Source organism: Protopterus annectens, chromosome 2.part0, assembly GCF_019279795.1.
Source record: "Protopterus annectens isolate FY-2018-M chromosome 2.part0, PAN1.0, whole genome shotgun sequence".
NCBI classification, from domain to species: domain Eukaryota; kingdom Metazoa; phylum Chordata; order Ceratodontiformes; family Protopteridae; genus Protopterus; species Protopterus annectens.
Window position 1 is genome coordinate 830,089,786 of NC_056728.1, and position 17,928 is coordinate 830,107,713.

The 17,928-nt window shown below is 40.1% G+C and overlaps 1 protein-coding gene across 2 annotated transcripts in view; it reads right to left on the reverse strand.

Annotated features, from left to right (window-relative positions):
* SPATA6L (spermatogenesis associated 6 like) overlaps positions 1-17,928 on the reverse strand; it is a 1,246,643-nt gene that overhangs the window by 357,008 nt on the left and 871,707 nt on the right. For both annotated transcript variants that reach the window (XM_044061101.1, XM_044061100.1), the window contains one exon: positions 15,105-15,145. In XM_044061101.1, the coding sequence (XP_043917036.1) occupies positions 15,105-15,145 (41 nt within the window). The remainder of the gene's footprint in view (positions 1-15,104; positions 15,146-17,928) is intronic.

Genomic DNA, 17,928 nt, shown 5'->3' on the forward strand with positions numbered 1-17,928 from the left:
CACCATGTTCAATCATAGTCTCACATCAGGCTTTGTGCCCACTGAATGGCGCACAGCAACAGTTATCCAACTCCACAAAGGGGGAGCCACCACTGATCCTGGGAACTATCACCCTATTAGCCTGACGTATCATCATAGAACTCATAAACAAAGACATTGGTAACCTCCAAACTCTGGACCCTACCCAGTTCGGGTTTGCAAAAGGCAGATCATGCCTTCTGAACCTGCTCGACTTCTTTGAGGCAGTCACCAAAGTCGTAGACGAGGGTAATGTGGTTCACACAGCCTATCTTGGCCTCGCCAAGGCTTTCAGCACCATCCCCCATTCTGGAATTATAGTTAAACTCACTAAACTAGGTATAAATCCCTACACCACAAGAAGGGTTGCCAACTGGCTCACTGACAGAACCCACACTGTAAAAGTTGCAGACTCCAAATCTGACTTCAAACCAGTGACAAGTGGAGTACCACAGGGTTCAGTCCTGGGATCTCTCCTGTTTGGTATCTACTTCTCTGAAGTACAGGCTAACACAGAAGGCCTCTGGCTAACTAAGTTCACAGATGACTACAAACTAGAAGCCATAGTCGAGTCCCCAAATCATGTGGACATCCTATAGAAGGGCCTCACTGAGACAGATGCCTAGTGTCAGAGGCATGGCCTCAAGCTCAGTGCCAAAAAGTGCATTGTCATTCCCTTTGGTAAAAACTCTGTACCCATGAACTACAACATAAACAGCAGTCTACTTAATGCCGAATGTGTGATAAGAGACCTTGGGACCCAGGTGGACAGTAGTCTCTCCTTTGATAATCACATTGCCACAGTAGTCAGGAAATCCTTTTATGTGGCACACCTCATCACAAAAGGGTTCTCATCCAGGAAAAAATAGGCCATTGTTCCCCACTACTCGGCATTCATTAGACCCATTATAGAGTACAACACCTCTTGTGGAATGTACCTCACAAGACATCTGCAGCAGCTGGAAAGGCCACAGAAGTACCTCACAAAGAGGATTACTGGACTCAAACAGATGCCCTACATTGACCGTCTCAAAAAACTTCAGCTTTACTCTGTAGCATATCACCTACTCTGAGGAGATCTCTGCCTAACATATAAAGCTATGTTAAACCCAGAGCTGTTGGACATGCTACACCTAAAGAAATCCCAATCCCTCTGAGCTACATGCTCTAGGGACCTAAACCTTGTCACCACAGTAAACAGGACATGCTGGAGGGATAAATTCCTGTCCCAGAGACTTCCTATACTCTGGAACAAGCTACCCATCTATGTCAAGCAAAGTTCCTCATTAGCACTCTTCAAGAAAAATCTTGATGAGTGGATGGGAAATAGCAAATACACCCCAGGGATCACTTCTGTGGCTCTGCTCGACAGGAGCACAAGAAATTAACTTTCTTGGGTGGCGTAAGCCAGGGAACCTTGCTGGCTAGTCTTACTTAGGCCCTTGGGCCGATAGCCTAGTACCTACCTATGAACTAGAAAATGAAAGCTAAGAGCAACAAGAGAGTCTCTGCAGTAGAAAATCTCTCCTGCAACCCCTACTAACTTTGAGACTGCACAATCTTAATATAAGGTGAAACATGCTTGCTACCACAGATACACACACACACACACACACACAAAAAACACATTATGCAACAACACAGGAATCTGACTAAAAATAATCACCTCATCTGACTGCAAGGAAAGCTGGCCCCATGTAAGCTATGTATCCCAAAATTCTTAACATTACTCTCCAACAACCTCCTTTCCCTAATGAAAACACTGAAATTTAACTGGAAACTAAGAAGGTGTTTAAATTGTTGAAGTAAAAATTCCAGGCTCTGGCAACCATGGCTAAACACCACACTTAATCTTACTGATGTAAAAAATAAAAAGGTTATCACTTTTGCAGAAACAAAATATCGCTTTTTCAGACCATTTCAGAACTTAGTAAACAATCTTCTTGTATAGAAATTGAAAAATATATATTCGACCAATCCATGTTACTAAACATTGACTGAACATCCAATCAGATACCATCAAAAAACAGCATCTTTTACATATTATGACAGTTAACCAATAAAAATATAGGAGTTAATTCATACACCAATAAAATTACTGTTGTTATAAATATGCAGTAACAATATGTGTCTAAGGGAGAAACTAGCTAACAACCAATAAACAATGCGTGTTCTCTTCAAAATCCAATAGCAAAACAGCTGTTGACACTTCATTTAAATACACACCCTTCTATCTAATTTACTACAATCAGGTCAAAAGATCATCCCCACAGATACAAGGTGCAGGATTCAACACCCACACAAAACAACTATTTCTATTGGTTTAGCATCAGTTAAAACTCTAGCTAAATAAAACAACTAAACACACATTTTAGAGTTTCAGTAAATTTATGTGTAGTGTTTAGCCGTGGCGGTCAGAGCCTGGAATTTTTCTCTCTGTTTGTTTGTTGGTGTATTTGACCTTCGCCTGATCTGCAATTCTTTGGCCTTCATAAATTGTTGAAGTAGCAGGATCAAATTATTATAAGGTTCTTTAGCCTTAATCAAAAACTAGATCCTAACATGCTCCAAAATTAAAAATATCTTAATGTGTCAGTATGCTTAGTTTAGAATTTCAATGGTTTCCTGTGTGTAAAAAATGTGAGCTATATCTGACAGTGCGTATACCTAACATAGGCCATATTGTTTTATAAACAAAAAATGAAGTTATGTACGCATCATAATGTTCCATCTGTGTTGTCCATTTTCATTCTCCTTAACAAGTGGGTTTGGATTCGACCATGACATCTGACTCGGCTACTTTTTACAGTTCCTGGATACTGGAATCTCTTGAGCTCCTCCCTTACCCATAATGCTCTAGTCCCCTGCCATACCTCAGATCTTCTTTGCTGATCTGTTAGCTTCATATAAACCTAGAAGCAATCATACCCCACTCGGGTATCATTGAAAAACTCATCAGCTTAAATGTTAACCCATACATCACAAGATGGGTTGCAAACTGGCTGAGTGACAGAACCCACAGGGTCAGAGTTGCTGGCGCCATGTCAGACTCAAAGCCTGTCACAAGTGGTGTCCCACAGGGCTCAGTCCTGGGCCCACTCTTGTTTGGCATCTACTTTTCCGAAGTACAAGCAAACACAGGAGGGTTATGGCTGACAAAGTTTGCAGATGACTGCAAACTGGGCCATAGTAGAAAACACATCTGCCACAGATATCCTTCAGAAGGGTCTCACAGAAATGGATAACTGGTGCCAGAGCCACGGCCTAAAGTTAAATGCCAAAATATGCATAGTCATACCCTTCGGGAAAAACAAGGTTACCCCTAGCTACCAAATAGGTGGCAATCCACTGAGCACAGAAGAAGTTATCAGGGACCTGGGGACCCAGGTTGATAGTAGTCTGTCATTCGACACACATGTAGCTAAAGTAGTTAGGAAGTACTTCTACATTGCCCACCTTATCATGAAGGGATTCTCATCTAGATCAAGGGAGGTCATAGTCTCCTTTACTCATCACTCATCAGACCAATGATTGAGTACAATGCCCCATTCGGAATGTATCTGACCCGACACTTGCAGCAGCTGGAGAGGCCACAAAGTTCCTCACCAAAAGGATAAAGGGTCTCAAAAATCTGTCCTATGCTGCCCGACTGAAAGAACTCCAGCTCTATTCAGTCACTTACCGCTTGCTCAGAGGTGACCTTTGCCTAACATACAAGGCCATGTCAAACCCAGATTTGATGAATATGCTTCACCTCCAAAATCTAGATCCATCAGAGCCACAAGGGCGGAGACTTAAACCTCGACACGGCTATTAATAGGACGTGCTGGAGGGATAGATTCATCACCCAAAGACTCCCTATGCTGTGGAACAAAATCCCGGTACATGTGAGGCAGAGCACCTCGCTGGCCTTGTTCAAGAGAAATCTTGACCAATGGATGGGAGATCGCAGATATACCCCAGGAATTACCTCAGTGTCACTGCTCGACAGAGGCACAGCAAAATAATGGGTATAGTTCCCCATACTAAAGGGGTGGCGTAAGCCACAAAACAATGGGCTAGGCTTATAAATGCCCTCGGGCAGATAGCCTAGTATGAACCTATGAACCTATAATATGAGAAACCAATACCTGGAGCTCAATGGCAAGAACATTGATTCCTTATTATCTTCTCGTTGTTCCAGAAGTCACAATCCAACTGGTAGGGAGCTGGAGGGAGGGGAATTGAGGAAGAATAAAAATGGACAACACAGATGGAATGTTATGGTGAGCACATAAATTTTTTATCTGATGTTGTCAATTTTCATTTAGTCCTCATCAATTGGGACACAGTACCCAGCTACCTGAATCCCAGGAGAACTCTAAGGAATGACATTCCTGAGCACTAATGAGCCGAAGGCTGCTCTTCCCCTCAAGTCCAGATGCAAATTGTAATGAATTATAAATATATAAGGATTAGCCCTAGTTACAGCCACACAGATATCGTCCACAGAAGACCTGGATAAAAATACTGTTGAAATTTCCATGGACCTGGTTAAATGGACTCTTAAAGGTTTTGACAAAGACAAACCTAATTTGTTGTAGATAAAAGAAATGCAATCAGTTAACCATTTGTTTCAAGTTACTTTGGTAACTGGTTTGCCCAATCTTGATTCTGTAAAGGAAACAAATAATTGATCTGTTTTTCTGAAATTACTTGTTCTATGCAAACAGAAACATAACTGTCTGTGAACATCCAAAGATTAATAGAATGATTGAAGTTGGATTCTGACACCACCTTAGAAAGGAAGTATGGGTTGATTTTTAATTTATGGAAAATTAAATAGGGAGGCTTAGAAGATAGGGCTTGAAGTTCAGAGACTCTTCGAGCAGAGGTTATAGCTACTAACAGACAGTTTTCCAGGTTAAAAATTTTAGTTCACATTTTGCTGCTGGTACAAATGGAAATTGAGTTAAAGCTTCTAATACTAAATATAAATCCCATGGCAGAGTTGCATCTTTAAAAAGGGGTCTAAGAAGTAAACGTTCCCTTATAAAGGCCTACAAAATTTTGAAGAAACTAAGGTGGAATTATTTACTCCTATGTGGAAATTAGAAATGGCACCTAGTTGTACTTTAACTGTCAAGAAGCTAGCCCCTTCATTAAAAACTGCAACGAAAAACTGAAGAACTTCAGGTACTGGTGCTGAAAAAGGATCAGTGTCTCTTTGTTGTGCCCAAAAGGAAAATATTTTCCATTTACTTTTGTAAATGTTCCTAGTAGAATCTTTATCAGAAGACAAAAGAATGTGAGCCTTGGTTGTCTGGCTATCAATGGAAGTGGAGAAACCATATGGTCAACTTTAGCCCTAAAATGTCCCAGTGAATCAGACCGGTTGTGTGAGACAGAAGGTCTGCAATTGGATCCAGAATCCAAGATGGGTGAACTAGATGAGGCCAAAGGAAGGGGAACCAAATCTGATGAGGCCAAGAAGGTCCAATGAGGATGACTGTGCTCTTCAACTGAGATGATTTCTGGAGATTTGATTGAGATTAGCAATTAGAGGAGTTAGGGATAAGTGTAAAGGGGTCGGGGGGACAATCATGGAAGAGAGTGTCTCTTGGTGATTCCCCTGGTGGAGGGATCTGGGCAAAGAACCTTCTGCACTTCTTGTTGAGAGAGGAGATGCATAGATGTTGCAGCAAGGTTGGCCTCATTGGCAGAATATCTTTACTGCAATTTTCATGTTGAGAGACCACTAGTGAGAAAATAAAATGGACCTGCTCAACTTGTCTGCTATCATACTCTCAGAGCTTCTTGACACAAGGGGTAAGGTGCAAGTCCTCCTTGTTTGTTAATGTACTGACATACTGTCCATCTGAATTGCAATATTCCCAGAAGGGAGAGAGTCTTGAGAGGACTGCAATGCTAGGAGTACTGCTGTCATTTCCAATAGTATACGTGTTGGCCTCTTCGCAGGACTAGGTGCCTTGGACTGTCATTCCAAAGAAGTGCCGCCCTCCCAATTTGGGAAGCATCCATGATCACTATGGCTTTAGGCTGAGGAAGAATGAAGGGGTAACCTTGTAAAATCTGATCTTAGCAAATCCACCACAAGAAGTACTTTTTTCATGCCTGAGTTATTCTGCTCTAGGTGGACACAGGCTGGTACAGAATAGACCATTGAGTTGCTACATTCCATTGAACAATTCTCATATGGTATCTTGCTAACAGAACTGGGACTATTGTAGTGGACATTAATCCCAAGGCTTATAGAATCAACTGAGCTGATATTGAAGAATTTTGGATTATCTTTTTGACTTGAAATCAAATAGTTTGTACCATTGGTGAGGGAAGGGAGGATGTCACTGATACTGTATTGAAAAAGGACCCTATTAATTCTAATATTTGGATGGTTCTAGCCAAGACTTGTTGCAAGTGATGGTAATTCCTAGATGAGAGCAAAGCTGGAGTATAAAATATTTTGCTTTTATCAGAAGATGCCTGGTTGCAGTGGTTATGAGCCAGTCGTCCAGTACAGAAACACCTGGAATCCCTGCAGTCTCAAGTGAGCTGCGGATACTGCTACACATTTGGTGAACACCCTGGGGACTGTGGTGAGGTCAGAGGGCAGAGCTCTGAACTGGTAATGGCTGTCTCTGCTCATTTTTATGAGATAGTATGCATCCTGAAGATCTTCTGAGCACATCCAGTTGTCATTGTGCAGGAAAGACAAAATGGACTGGACCGTGACCATCCAGACGTTCATGTACTGAACTGATTTGTTCAGATTGCTGAGAAGCAAAATTGTTCTCTAGTCTCCTGTTTTCTTTAGCACTAAAAATAATCTTGAGTAAGTTCTGGACTCTTTCTGGTCTGGTGGTTACCTCTTGGATAACCCTTTTTTCTAGCAGTTTTCTTACTTCTAGTGTTGCTACTTTCCTCTGAATGGGTAGAATATTGTAATTTTGTTTATTGCTAAAGGGGGAAGTAAGGAAAATGTATTATATAACCTCTGGAAATAATCCTCTGCACCTATGAATCTTTTGTAATCTCCAGCCAGACTCTCTGGTGCAGGGACAGATAACCCCTGACTGCCTCCTGAAGTGGAAAATCAGGCCTCCTTTCAGGAGAGCTGGTAGGATTTGTCAGACAAAATATCCCTACATCCTTAATTCTGTGTGCCTCCTCTGCCATGTGGGTAGTGTCTCCCATTAGAGTCCCCCCTGCTGCTGGGGGGAACTATCTCCACGTGTGTCACGTAAAAGACTCTGGGATTTTCTGAACCTCATTTTCCGACTAAATCATTGATTCCTAGAGAAGGTTCTTTGAGGAGTCAAAAAAATGTATGCCCACTGTAGACAGGGTCTTACCATCCTGCTCACACCTGGATAATGTGGATTTAACTCTGAGGCCAAACAAAGAACTTGCATCAACATTAGTACTGACGAAGGACAACTTGAAGGGCTCCATGAAATCACACACACATCCAAGCATGTCTCCTAATGGAAATGCCTGAACACACCACTCTTAAGGTACCTTCAGCTGCACATAAGATGAGTTTCATGGATGAATCTGAAATAGATTGTAGGGTAGGCAACTGAGCTCTCTGCCTCAGAAGTAATGGTCCCAGAGAAAAATTTGGAGAGTTCTTTAATCAAATCCCTCTCACGTCTGGTGAAGTGGGCCAAATAATTCAGCGACCTAAGTGCAAAAGTTGCTGAACCATCTACATACTTCCCAAATCTGTCCAATGCCCTAGACTCTCTGTTAGGGGGATGGACAGATAAACTCTGTTCTGCAAGTTCCTTCTTTGTGAACGCTGTTATGACCATGGCATCTACTGGTCTTCTTTTGTTCCAAAATTCTCTTGCTTTCAGTGGTGTCAGCAACCTGTCTGGGTCTTTGGGGATTGGCTTAACAGAGTCGGGTTCCTTCTACGTCCTCCTGGAGATCAAATCAATGAACTCATCAGTGGGTAGAGTCACCCAGGAGGTAGATGGGCCAGACCCAAAGGCTTCCAGGAATACCAATTCCTCTTGGGAAGGGTTATTGGTAGACCAACCACCCCTTTGCTTGAGGATCTAATTATATTATTAATGTGCTCCTTAAAAAGGGGTCATCACACATGACCCCAAAATATTTCCAACTGACTGACTGGACAAGCATTTCTGTTATTTTTGGGAGGCTGGATGCACTTTCATAACTTAATTCCTTCTTAGTAATGTGCACGAGTTAGAGTGCAGTTTTCTTTTCATTCAGAAATAGTTTGTTTTTGATACCCAACTTGAACATTAATTAAAATCTGCTTGCAGTTCCTTAAATTGTATATTAGTAAAATGTTATTTGCATACTATATAAGCTCAGAGTTGCCAGTAAACAGATATACAGTTAAAGAAAGAGGGGATCAAGAATTTACAGTTGAGGCATTCCAAAATACAGCTCATAGGGACTTGGGTATGCACACATTTTTCAAGGACAGTAGTTGTTTTTTATTTGATAGGTAGTCATAAAACCATTTTATTGTTATGTCATTGCAGCCGACTGAGTTATGACTCCTCACACTGATCTTACATTTTACTCCATCAAAGGCTTTTTTGACAAATCTAGGAAGATGGCTGCAGTATGCAGACACTTGTCAATGCTGCTGCCTATTTAGTTAGCTAGCTTTATGTATTCCATGCTCTAATATTAAATAATATTGTTTGTTAGCAAGATTGTTGTTTTCTATGAGATAGTAAAAGAAATGTGAACATTTTTTCCAATATCTGAAAGAGGAATTAAAACACTTGTAGGTAAAGTCAAAAGTACTCAGCTTTTTTGTGGTTTCTACTGTTGAATAGTAGGATAACTCTGGTGATCTTTCCATTTACTTGGAATTACACCTTTTAACTTCTTCTCTTTCTAATTCACACTAGCAACTATGCGACTTAGAGACAAAGCCTGGGGACTCTATCTGAAAACTAAGACTCCAGAACATCATATTGCATTCAAAACCCTTCGAAATAAAGTCAAAAAGTTAATAACCTCAGATAGACAAAAATATTTCTTCACACTTCAAAACAATAATAAAACCAACCCTCAAAGATTTTGGAAGGGGATATCCACCCTCCTTAACCCCAGCAAACCACACACTCCAACCCCAGACCCAAACACTCCTGACTTAGAATTAGCTACACAGTTCAATTCCTTTTTCATCGACTCCATTGGCAAACTCACCTCCTCCTTCACAAGCTCCACCTCACTATCTAATACACCCTCCTTCTCCCACCCAAAACCCTATCCCAAATTCCACATCACACTGCCTATCTTCCACCATATCCACTACTCCAACTGCCTCATCACCCTCAACCCCCTCAAACTCTCTCTCTCCACATTCCTCTCTATTCTCACTAAAACCTACACCCACTTCCACTATAAAGAAACTTCTCCAGAAACTGAAGCCTTGCACTAATGCCCTGACACCATTCCCTCCTACTTCCTAAGCATAGCTGCAGAGGCTATTGCTTATCCCATCAGCATTCTAATCAACTGATCTATTCATGAATGCACTGTGCCCCAACTGTGGAAGCAAGCATTCATCATCCCTCTACATAAAGGAGGTAACAATTGTAGCATCAACAACTTCCGTCCTATTGCTATCCTGTCCCCTATTTCTAAAATCCTGGAAAAATGTGTCCACCTTCAACTCTTGCCACATCTATTGGACAACAACCTTATAACTCCTACACAGCATGGATTCAGGCCAAACCACAGCACTATGACAGCTCTCTTATCATTCCTTGAGACTGTTAACACTGCACGTGATTCCGCCCACATAGTCCCTACCCTACTACTTGACCTCTCCAAGGCCTTGACACTATCTCACACAATCTGCTCTTATCCAAACTGTCAAAACTTAACCTTTCTCCGTCTTCCATAAATTGGTTCTCTAGCTATCTATCAAATAGAAACCAAGCTGTTAAATGGAAAAGGCCACTTCCCCTTTCCTTAGTACCCCACTGGTGTTCCTCAAGGATCTATTCTTGGTCCCTCCTCTTTAATATATTTATAAATGATTTCCATAAATCAATTCCTTTTGCAAACATCATCCAATATGCAGATGATTCTACTATTATCTGCTCTGCCACCTCCTCCTCTCAGCTCCAAACACTTACCCAGGAAGCTTTTTTAATTACCGAGCAGTGGATGAGAAAAAATCACTTGGCACTCAATGCCTCCAAAACAAAACTTATGGTATTTACCCCCTCCAAATCCACTTCCTTCAACATAAACTCTTTCTCAATTACCAGCCAAAATAACTTACCCCTTGAACTAGTGACTGAAACAAAGCTACTTGGTGTACATATAGATAATAGGCTTAGCTACAACTCCCATCTACAACTAAATATAAAAAAAACCCATCAAAAACTAGGTATGCTCTACCGCCAAAATCAGTACCTTACAAGCTCTTCCAAAATCACACTCGCCTCCTCGTTTCTCATCCCCTCCCTTCTCTATGGGGCCCCACTACTGACCAACCTTCAGTCCTCTCTAAAAAACCAGCTATCCTCCTGCTATAATAAAATCGCCAAATTCGCTAATGGACACAGGTCCCACACACACCACTGTTCTTCTCTCCAAACCCTAAACTGGCTCGAACTACCTAATCATCTTACTTATATACAGCTGACTTTCACTCACAAGCTCATTCTTAGTCCTTCTCTTTGTCCATCCCTGTCCTCTGCCTTTAAAATGCACCTACCAAACAGAGTATTAAGATCTAACAATCAAAACCTACTAGAAGTCCATAAACCATCTCACCCCCCAGGTAAACACCTACTATCCTTCAGCCTTGCCCGCCTCTGGAACTCACTCCCACCAACCATTCGTACCACCTCTAACCACTACACATTTAAAAACTCTCTCCATACTTACCTGAGGTCCCAATGGGATTGCTCTTGCTCTCTCCCCTCATAATTTCATTATATCTCATCATCCTTTACATTTTGATACGTATCTCTACCTACTAATCCAAAGTTCCATCAACATACCTACCCTGTAAGGTTTTTGATGTCTGCTTGAATAACTCCTCTAGATGTATATCACATTACCCCTTCTTTTTCCTGCCTCTCATTTATCCCCATCATACTGTACTGATTAGAATGCTTTTGAATTTTGAACTTAAATGTTTTTATGTTTTTACTCTGTACAATCTTTTTGTATTTTTATATTTTTATATTTTGTATGCACCTAGTTTTGTCTGTATTGGAGCTTTTCTCCCCAGGACTCCATTGAAAACGGGTTCTTTTGGCCCAATGGACTATCCTGGTAAACCAACTGCAAATAAATAAATAAATAAAATAAATAATTATGGTCATAGATTTTGTTATATAAGCCACAATCTGTTTTAGAAACCCTGGTGGAAATTGATCCTTTTTAGTATTTTTTTTTTTTTGTTTGTTTGTTTTGTTTTGTTTTACTGTGGTCTCATTTGCAGGGATAAAGAAAACAAATATAATGAAGACTGTCTTTGCCTTTGAAGTTTCTTATAAGTTGAAGTGATTATTGAAATGTATTCTTTGAACTACTCAGCCATAGCTGAATCAGAGTTATGGTCTCTCCCTTTTTAATTTCCCCAAATCTTTTGGACCCCATTCCTAAGTCAAAGTATGATTAAAGTTCATGAAATTGGTATTGTTTCACTCTTTGATGTAAACCAAAAGTGCTCTTCACAGCACCAGCAATGTGCCCAGTAATGACTCCTTCTGAAATCTGTATGGAGTTACATGTATTGGTAGCATATCTAAATATCAATGTCGACTCTTTTTTTATAAGACCTGTTGCTCCTACTACTATTAGAACTATCTGGGTATCCTTCTTCCACATTGCTATCATTTCTGCTTGCAAATCCTGATATTTTATAACGCAGGACACTGTATTCACTGGGTATGGCAATTTCAATGATCAATGCTACTTTTGTCTTCTTTTCTTGGACCATTATATGCTGTTTTCTAGCATATATCTTTTGAACTACTGGTAATGGATGATCCCATGTGATGTAGACTTCATCATTTTCTATGATGCTTTGTGGCTCATGTTTCCAGTGTTTGCCAGCCACTTCAATCCCATAATGTTTACACAATCCCCAGTGCAACAGTCTCGCCAAATTATTATGCCTTTCAGTATACAGTCCTTCTGCCATTAGTATGTCGCAACCAGCAACAAGATGTGCAACTCTTTCCAATTCTGTTTTGCAAAACCTACATTTGTCTGTTTCTCCCACATGTTCAATGGAGTTTGTAAACCAACGTGTACGTAGCCCACTATCTCATCCCCCATCAATATTAACCTTTCATCTCTTGGTTTGAATTCATCTCTCCTTAACCAATCCTGCGTTCGTTCTTAGTCAACATGAGGTTCTTCCAGAAGTTTTCTATACTTGCAACTATATTTATGCATTTTCAACATTTCTTCCCTTCTCATCTGGACCTTCACCTTATATTCTTTCTTTTGTTTTTTTGGCACTTTCAGTTGCGGCCTGATTTTTACCTGTTTCTGCTTTGATTTCCATTCCTGCTTGATGCCGATATACTTCTACTAGATTAAGTAGAGAAGTCATCTTAGATTTATTCTCCTCATGTGTCAAAACTTTCTCTACATTTGGGTCTTGTGAGGTCAGCAGATATGTGTGGAGTCTCACAACTGCAGATCTATACATGTAATCAGTTTCAAGGAGGCTCATCCCTCCTTTAGAATGAGGAATATGTAATCTTGGTATGCACTGATTTTTATAAATCATTTGGTGAGCATGAAGCATTCTTTTTGTTTTTCTATCTAATCTATCCAACTTGTTTTGAGGCCAGTCAATCACTTCAAAACTTTAAGTTAGGACAGGAAGAACAAATTGGTTTGTAGCTTGGATTTTGTTCCTATATGTCAGTGCTGTTTTCAGGATTAATTTTAATCTTCTGAAATATTCCTTACTAAGTTTTATTTGCATTTGTTTGTGTTTTACTGTTGATCCTTCATCAATTCTCAAATATTTACACACTCCTTATTGCTCAAGTTCTTTTATATCACATTTTTGTCCCAAACGGATGTTTTACTGGTGTTGCGGTTTTTCTGCTTTAAAGGTTACTTTTGCACATTTATCAAGACCAAATGACATTCTTATATAATCTGAAAACGTTCTGACAACTTGCATTTGTGCTTTCAGTTCCACATCTGATGAGCTATACAGTTTTAAATCATATACAAAGAGAAGATGAGAAGTCTTTACAGTTTGTTGTTTTCTAGGGGCCAAATTATAGCCATGGCCTAAGCTGTTAAGTAGACAGCTTAATGGGTTAAGGGCAAGGCAGAATAGCAGTGGTGACAAAAAGTCACCCTGGAATATCCCCCTTTGAACTGTTATCCCTGGGATAATAATTTGTCCTTTATCATGGCTTAATTGAAAGTGGTCTGTCACTGTTTCAAAGTCACTGTAATGTAGCCGATCAGTGTAGGATGTACCTTGTACATTTTTAAGCACTCTTTTATCCATGAATGTGGGATACTATCAAATGCTTTTTTGTAGTCAACCCATGCCATACTTAGATTCTTCCCCTTTTTACAGTTCCACTATGACTTTATTTAACAACAAATGATCCTTTGTTCCATATGACTTTCTTTTATTGCCCTTTGTTCTACTTCCATAATTGAGTTTTCTTCTAAATGACTATAAACTCTATCAGCATCAATTCCAGTGTATAGTTTATACATCGTCTACGAATGATTTAGCACCCAGTTCCCCATGAATGTGCGGTGTACTGCTGGAGAGAGGCATCCCCCTTCCATCTGCGCTCCGAACCAGTGACGAGCGGAACTTTTACATTTAGGCAGGATTCTGACTTAGAGGAGTTCAGTCATAATCGCACAGATGGCAGCTTCGCACCATTGGCTCCTCAGCCAAGCACATACACCAAATGTCTGAACCTGCAGTTCCTCTCATACTGAGAAGGATTACTATCGCAACAACACATCATCAGTAGGGTAAAACTAACCAGTCTCACAATGGCCTAACCCCAGCTCATGTTTCCTATTAGTGAGTGAAGAATCCAATGCTGGGTGAATTCTGCTTCACAATGATAGGAACAGCCAACATCGAAGGATCAAAAAGTGGCGTCGCTATGAACCCTCGGCCACCACAACACAGTTATCCCTGTGGTAACTTTTCTGACACTTCCTGCTTAAAACCCAAAAAGCCAGAAGGATCCAGAAGGAAGAGTTATGGCACAGGGGAATTACAAGATGTCATCTGAGATGTTTTCATTAAATTACAAATATCTTTCAAAAATGGGATGTATTATTTGTGTTCTTCATCTGACTGGAAGAATAGTAAATACCATTTTGCATTTCTTGTAATCATCTGACATTTATCTCTTAAGGGTCCTGTAAATATCTGTGCCTTATTGGAAATTTTCTCCTTCCTCCAGAGATACCTTGATGCTGGTTTTAGGGAGGCCCTGTGTTACACACAGTCTGTCTGAAGGTTTGCATATTCTGGGTTAAAAAAAAAGTGATTCTGAGTAGAGATTTGTGAACTCAGTCATATCTAAACAACATGATTTGCTATACTGAATACTAGCCAGAGTTAGGAAATGTGTAATGAAAAATGGAAAACAATGAAAACTCATTTTCGTTTTCTAAACGTGCATGCTCTTTGTAATACTTATATCAGAAGGTGCTCTTAAGTAACACACTTAGAGTAGTAAATAAGGCAGCAGGACATATGCTGTGAACAAAACTCAGTTTAGCTTTGAATAAGGGATCAGCATGAGAACACATAAATCTAGGGTAAATCATTCAGCTGCTGTATGACCTATCAAAAGACCAGCTTTATATGTAATGCAATGCAATTATGTAATGAAGATGTACTAAACTGTTTGAATACTGCATATCTGGGAGAGCATTTTTTGTATTCCAGACTATTAAAAATCAGCATGGCTATTCTCTGCTTCTTATTCTATACCACAATTTCACCTTTCCACTTCTACCTTATCCATTCACTTGTGGATAAATTATCTTACTTCTCAATAATAAAAAATCTTCAGTAAAGGTTATGTAATGGTAGCCTTAAAGCATACCTTTGCTAAGGCACTCCTGGGTCTGGTATGGTTGAAAGCACCTAAAAAAAGATCAGATTTGCCTTTTTTAGTACAGTAATATACCACTTTAAACTCTAAACTAAAAGAACAAATACAAAGTTACTATAATCATACTACAAAAGTGAATACTTCAATTTAAAAGCATGCAGGACAAATACAAAGTTACTATATTCATACTACAGCAGTGAATAATTTCATTTAAAAGCATGCATGTTTGAGAATTGTAATAATGCAGAAAAATGCCAGTGAAAGAATAAGTATGACTAAATGGTATTAAGGGAAGCACACTGGACAATGAAAGAGACTTTTTATAACTGAAAGTTTTAAAGCATAGCACAGTTTGACAGCTGCCTCTGTTACATTCTGACAACCTGAATAAACATGAGCAGCAGCTATTACATGGCAGCAGTCAATATACGCTGGATTTGGCAGGAACAAAGGCACTTGTCTTTTTAAGTTAATTCCATGTACAAGGGAGCTGGTTCCACCCTAAACTGACCTGATATTAAAAAAATAACAGATACAGGGAGTTACTCAGATAGCAGTCTCCTTACAAATGAAAGTAATGTTATATCTATCCATCCTTCTGTTTATCTCCCTAATCTATCTGTCTATCTATGTAATCTAAGTAAAATAATACTGGAAATTGCAGGTGAAATAAAACTGCCGATGTGGTTACTGAGCAGCAGACAACTTTACATGCTACTCTAACCACATCACTTGTTATTCTGGACCCACACTTACGAGAGGACCAATGTTCTTAGTAATTGTCACCTGAATGAGTCTGCTTGAATGCTGCTGGAATGTTGCAGCAGTCTGTTAGACAGCTGCTTCTCCTCTACCTCTGCTTCTTCAATTCTTCCATGTGATCGAGGAATTCATAAACCACTCTCTCCTGACATACACTGTATTGCAGCCTCGAGTATTGCACTCTAGCTCACCTATAATCTGTCTGTGAAAGCATAACTGAGCGAGTGAATACCTTAACTCATTACCCCAAGTACCGTCGCACAGCGCCTATGTGCTTACATCCGAGCTCACTGTGTGACGGTAGTAATTGTATGGAGTTACACCCGAGTGACTTCCACCAGCATATCTAACTTTACATTCCTGTTGTAGCTCCCATGTTAAAAATTAAGTTGAAAAAGTACCTAAACTTTTTCGGTTACTTTCTCAGCTTAGTTTTTTGAGTGTGGATTTGCATGATGTCAGTATATGAATTTTCGTTGAAAATCAGCTTAGTATGTACTCTGTAATTCCAGTAAGTCGATTCTCTGTGCATTGCAAGAAGGAAGTGGTGGCAGCCAATCGGACTCCAACAGCCAAGCCGCCACTTGCATAACAGCTCCACCCCCAGTGTAAGGTTTCTTAGATCTGTTAGAATAAATAGAGGGTCCAGCATTAGCAGTTCCTTTTTGTTCTTCTAATAGTTGTTGCATTCACCAGAACTGCTGCCAGATCCCTCTATTTATTTTTTCAGACCACTGAGATCTGTGTGTCACTTTGCCAGTTTGTATTTACTGCCACCTAGGAAAAGACAGCTGCTTACAGAGCTCCTGACTGTGGAACAAGCAGTTCATCTGCAGCTGTGTCCTCTTTTAGAAAGTAGAGGTGAATGTAGTGGAAGTGTTCGCTCAAAGTGAATTGTGCCCCATAATGGTTGCAAGATTTAAGGCCCCTTGTTATTAGAGCTAGTGCAGTCATGCTGGTCTGAACTGTTTACGGGTGCTGAATATGTATACTGAGTGGGTAAACTTGTTTTAGATAGCAGTCTTTGTTGTGATGTTTTTTTTTTCCTTGTAATTATGTAAATATGAAGTGTTGTGTTTAGATAATGTGGCGCGCCCCTCCTTTTTGCTGATACACATGTGGTACAGCCTAGGCTAGTGCCAAAAACGCTTCTGTAACCGTTACATGTAAATCAGATAATGCTTGTATATGGAAGATATCCTTTGCAGAACAGGTGCTGAAAGAGGATTCCTACTGGCTTGACAGGAAAGGTAATAACTGCAAAGCATACAGGCATGTATGAACAGGGTCCATTAGTGACGATGGAATACAGAGACTGGCAGTCATGTCAGTATGGACAGCATGAAAGGAGCAACAAGAACTGCGTTAAACAGGTGCTGTGGGCAAACGCAGAGCAGATTTCAAGTGCATGCATTGGGTCACAGGAAGATATGCTGGTCTGAACTGTTTACGGGTGCTGAATATGTACACTGAGTGGCTAAACTTGTTTTAGATAGCGGTCTTTGTTGTGATGTTTTTTTGTTTTTTTTTTGTAATTATGTAAATATGGTGTGTTGTATTTAGATAATGTGGCGTGCCCCCTCCTTTTTGTTAAAACACATGTGGTACAGCCTAGGCTAGTGCCAAAAACACTTCTGTAACCGTTATGTGTAAATAATCGGATAATGCTTGTATGGAAGATATCCTTAGCAGAACAGGTGTTGAAAGAGGATTCCTACTGGCTTGACAGGAAAGGTAATAACCACAAAGCATACAGGCATGTAGGAGCAGGGTCCGTTAGTGATGATGGAATACAGAGACTGGCAGCCAGGTCACAGGAAGATGGGAAGCTTAGTGAAAGGCATTGCCTAGCAGAGAAAGTGGTGCATGATATGTCAGAAAGGTGCAGCAGAACAGAAAATAGGTACATAAGCAAATGATTTTGATTTTGACAATACAGTCTTGAGGGTCCTTTTCTGCACCACCAGTTCTCTCCTTTGCCTGTTAATGCTGTCTGTACTGTGCAGAGATTACTTCAAACAAAATGAAAGCAGAAAATATGGCAGTAGATCAC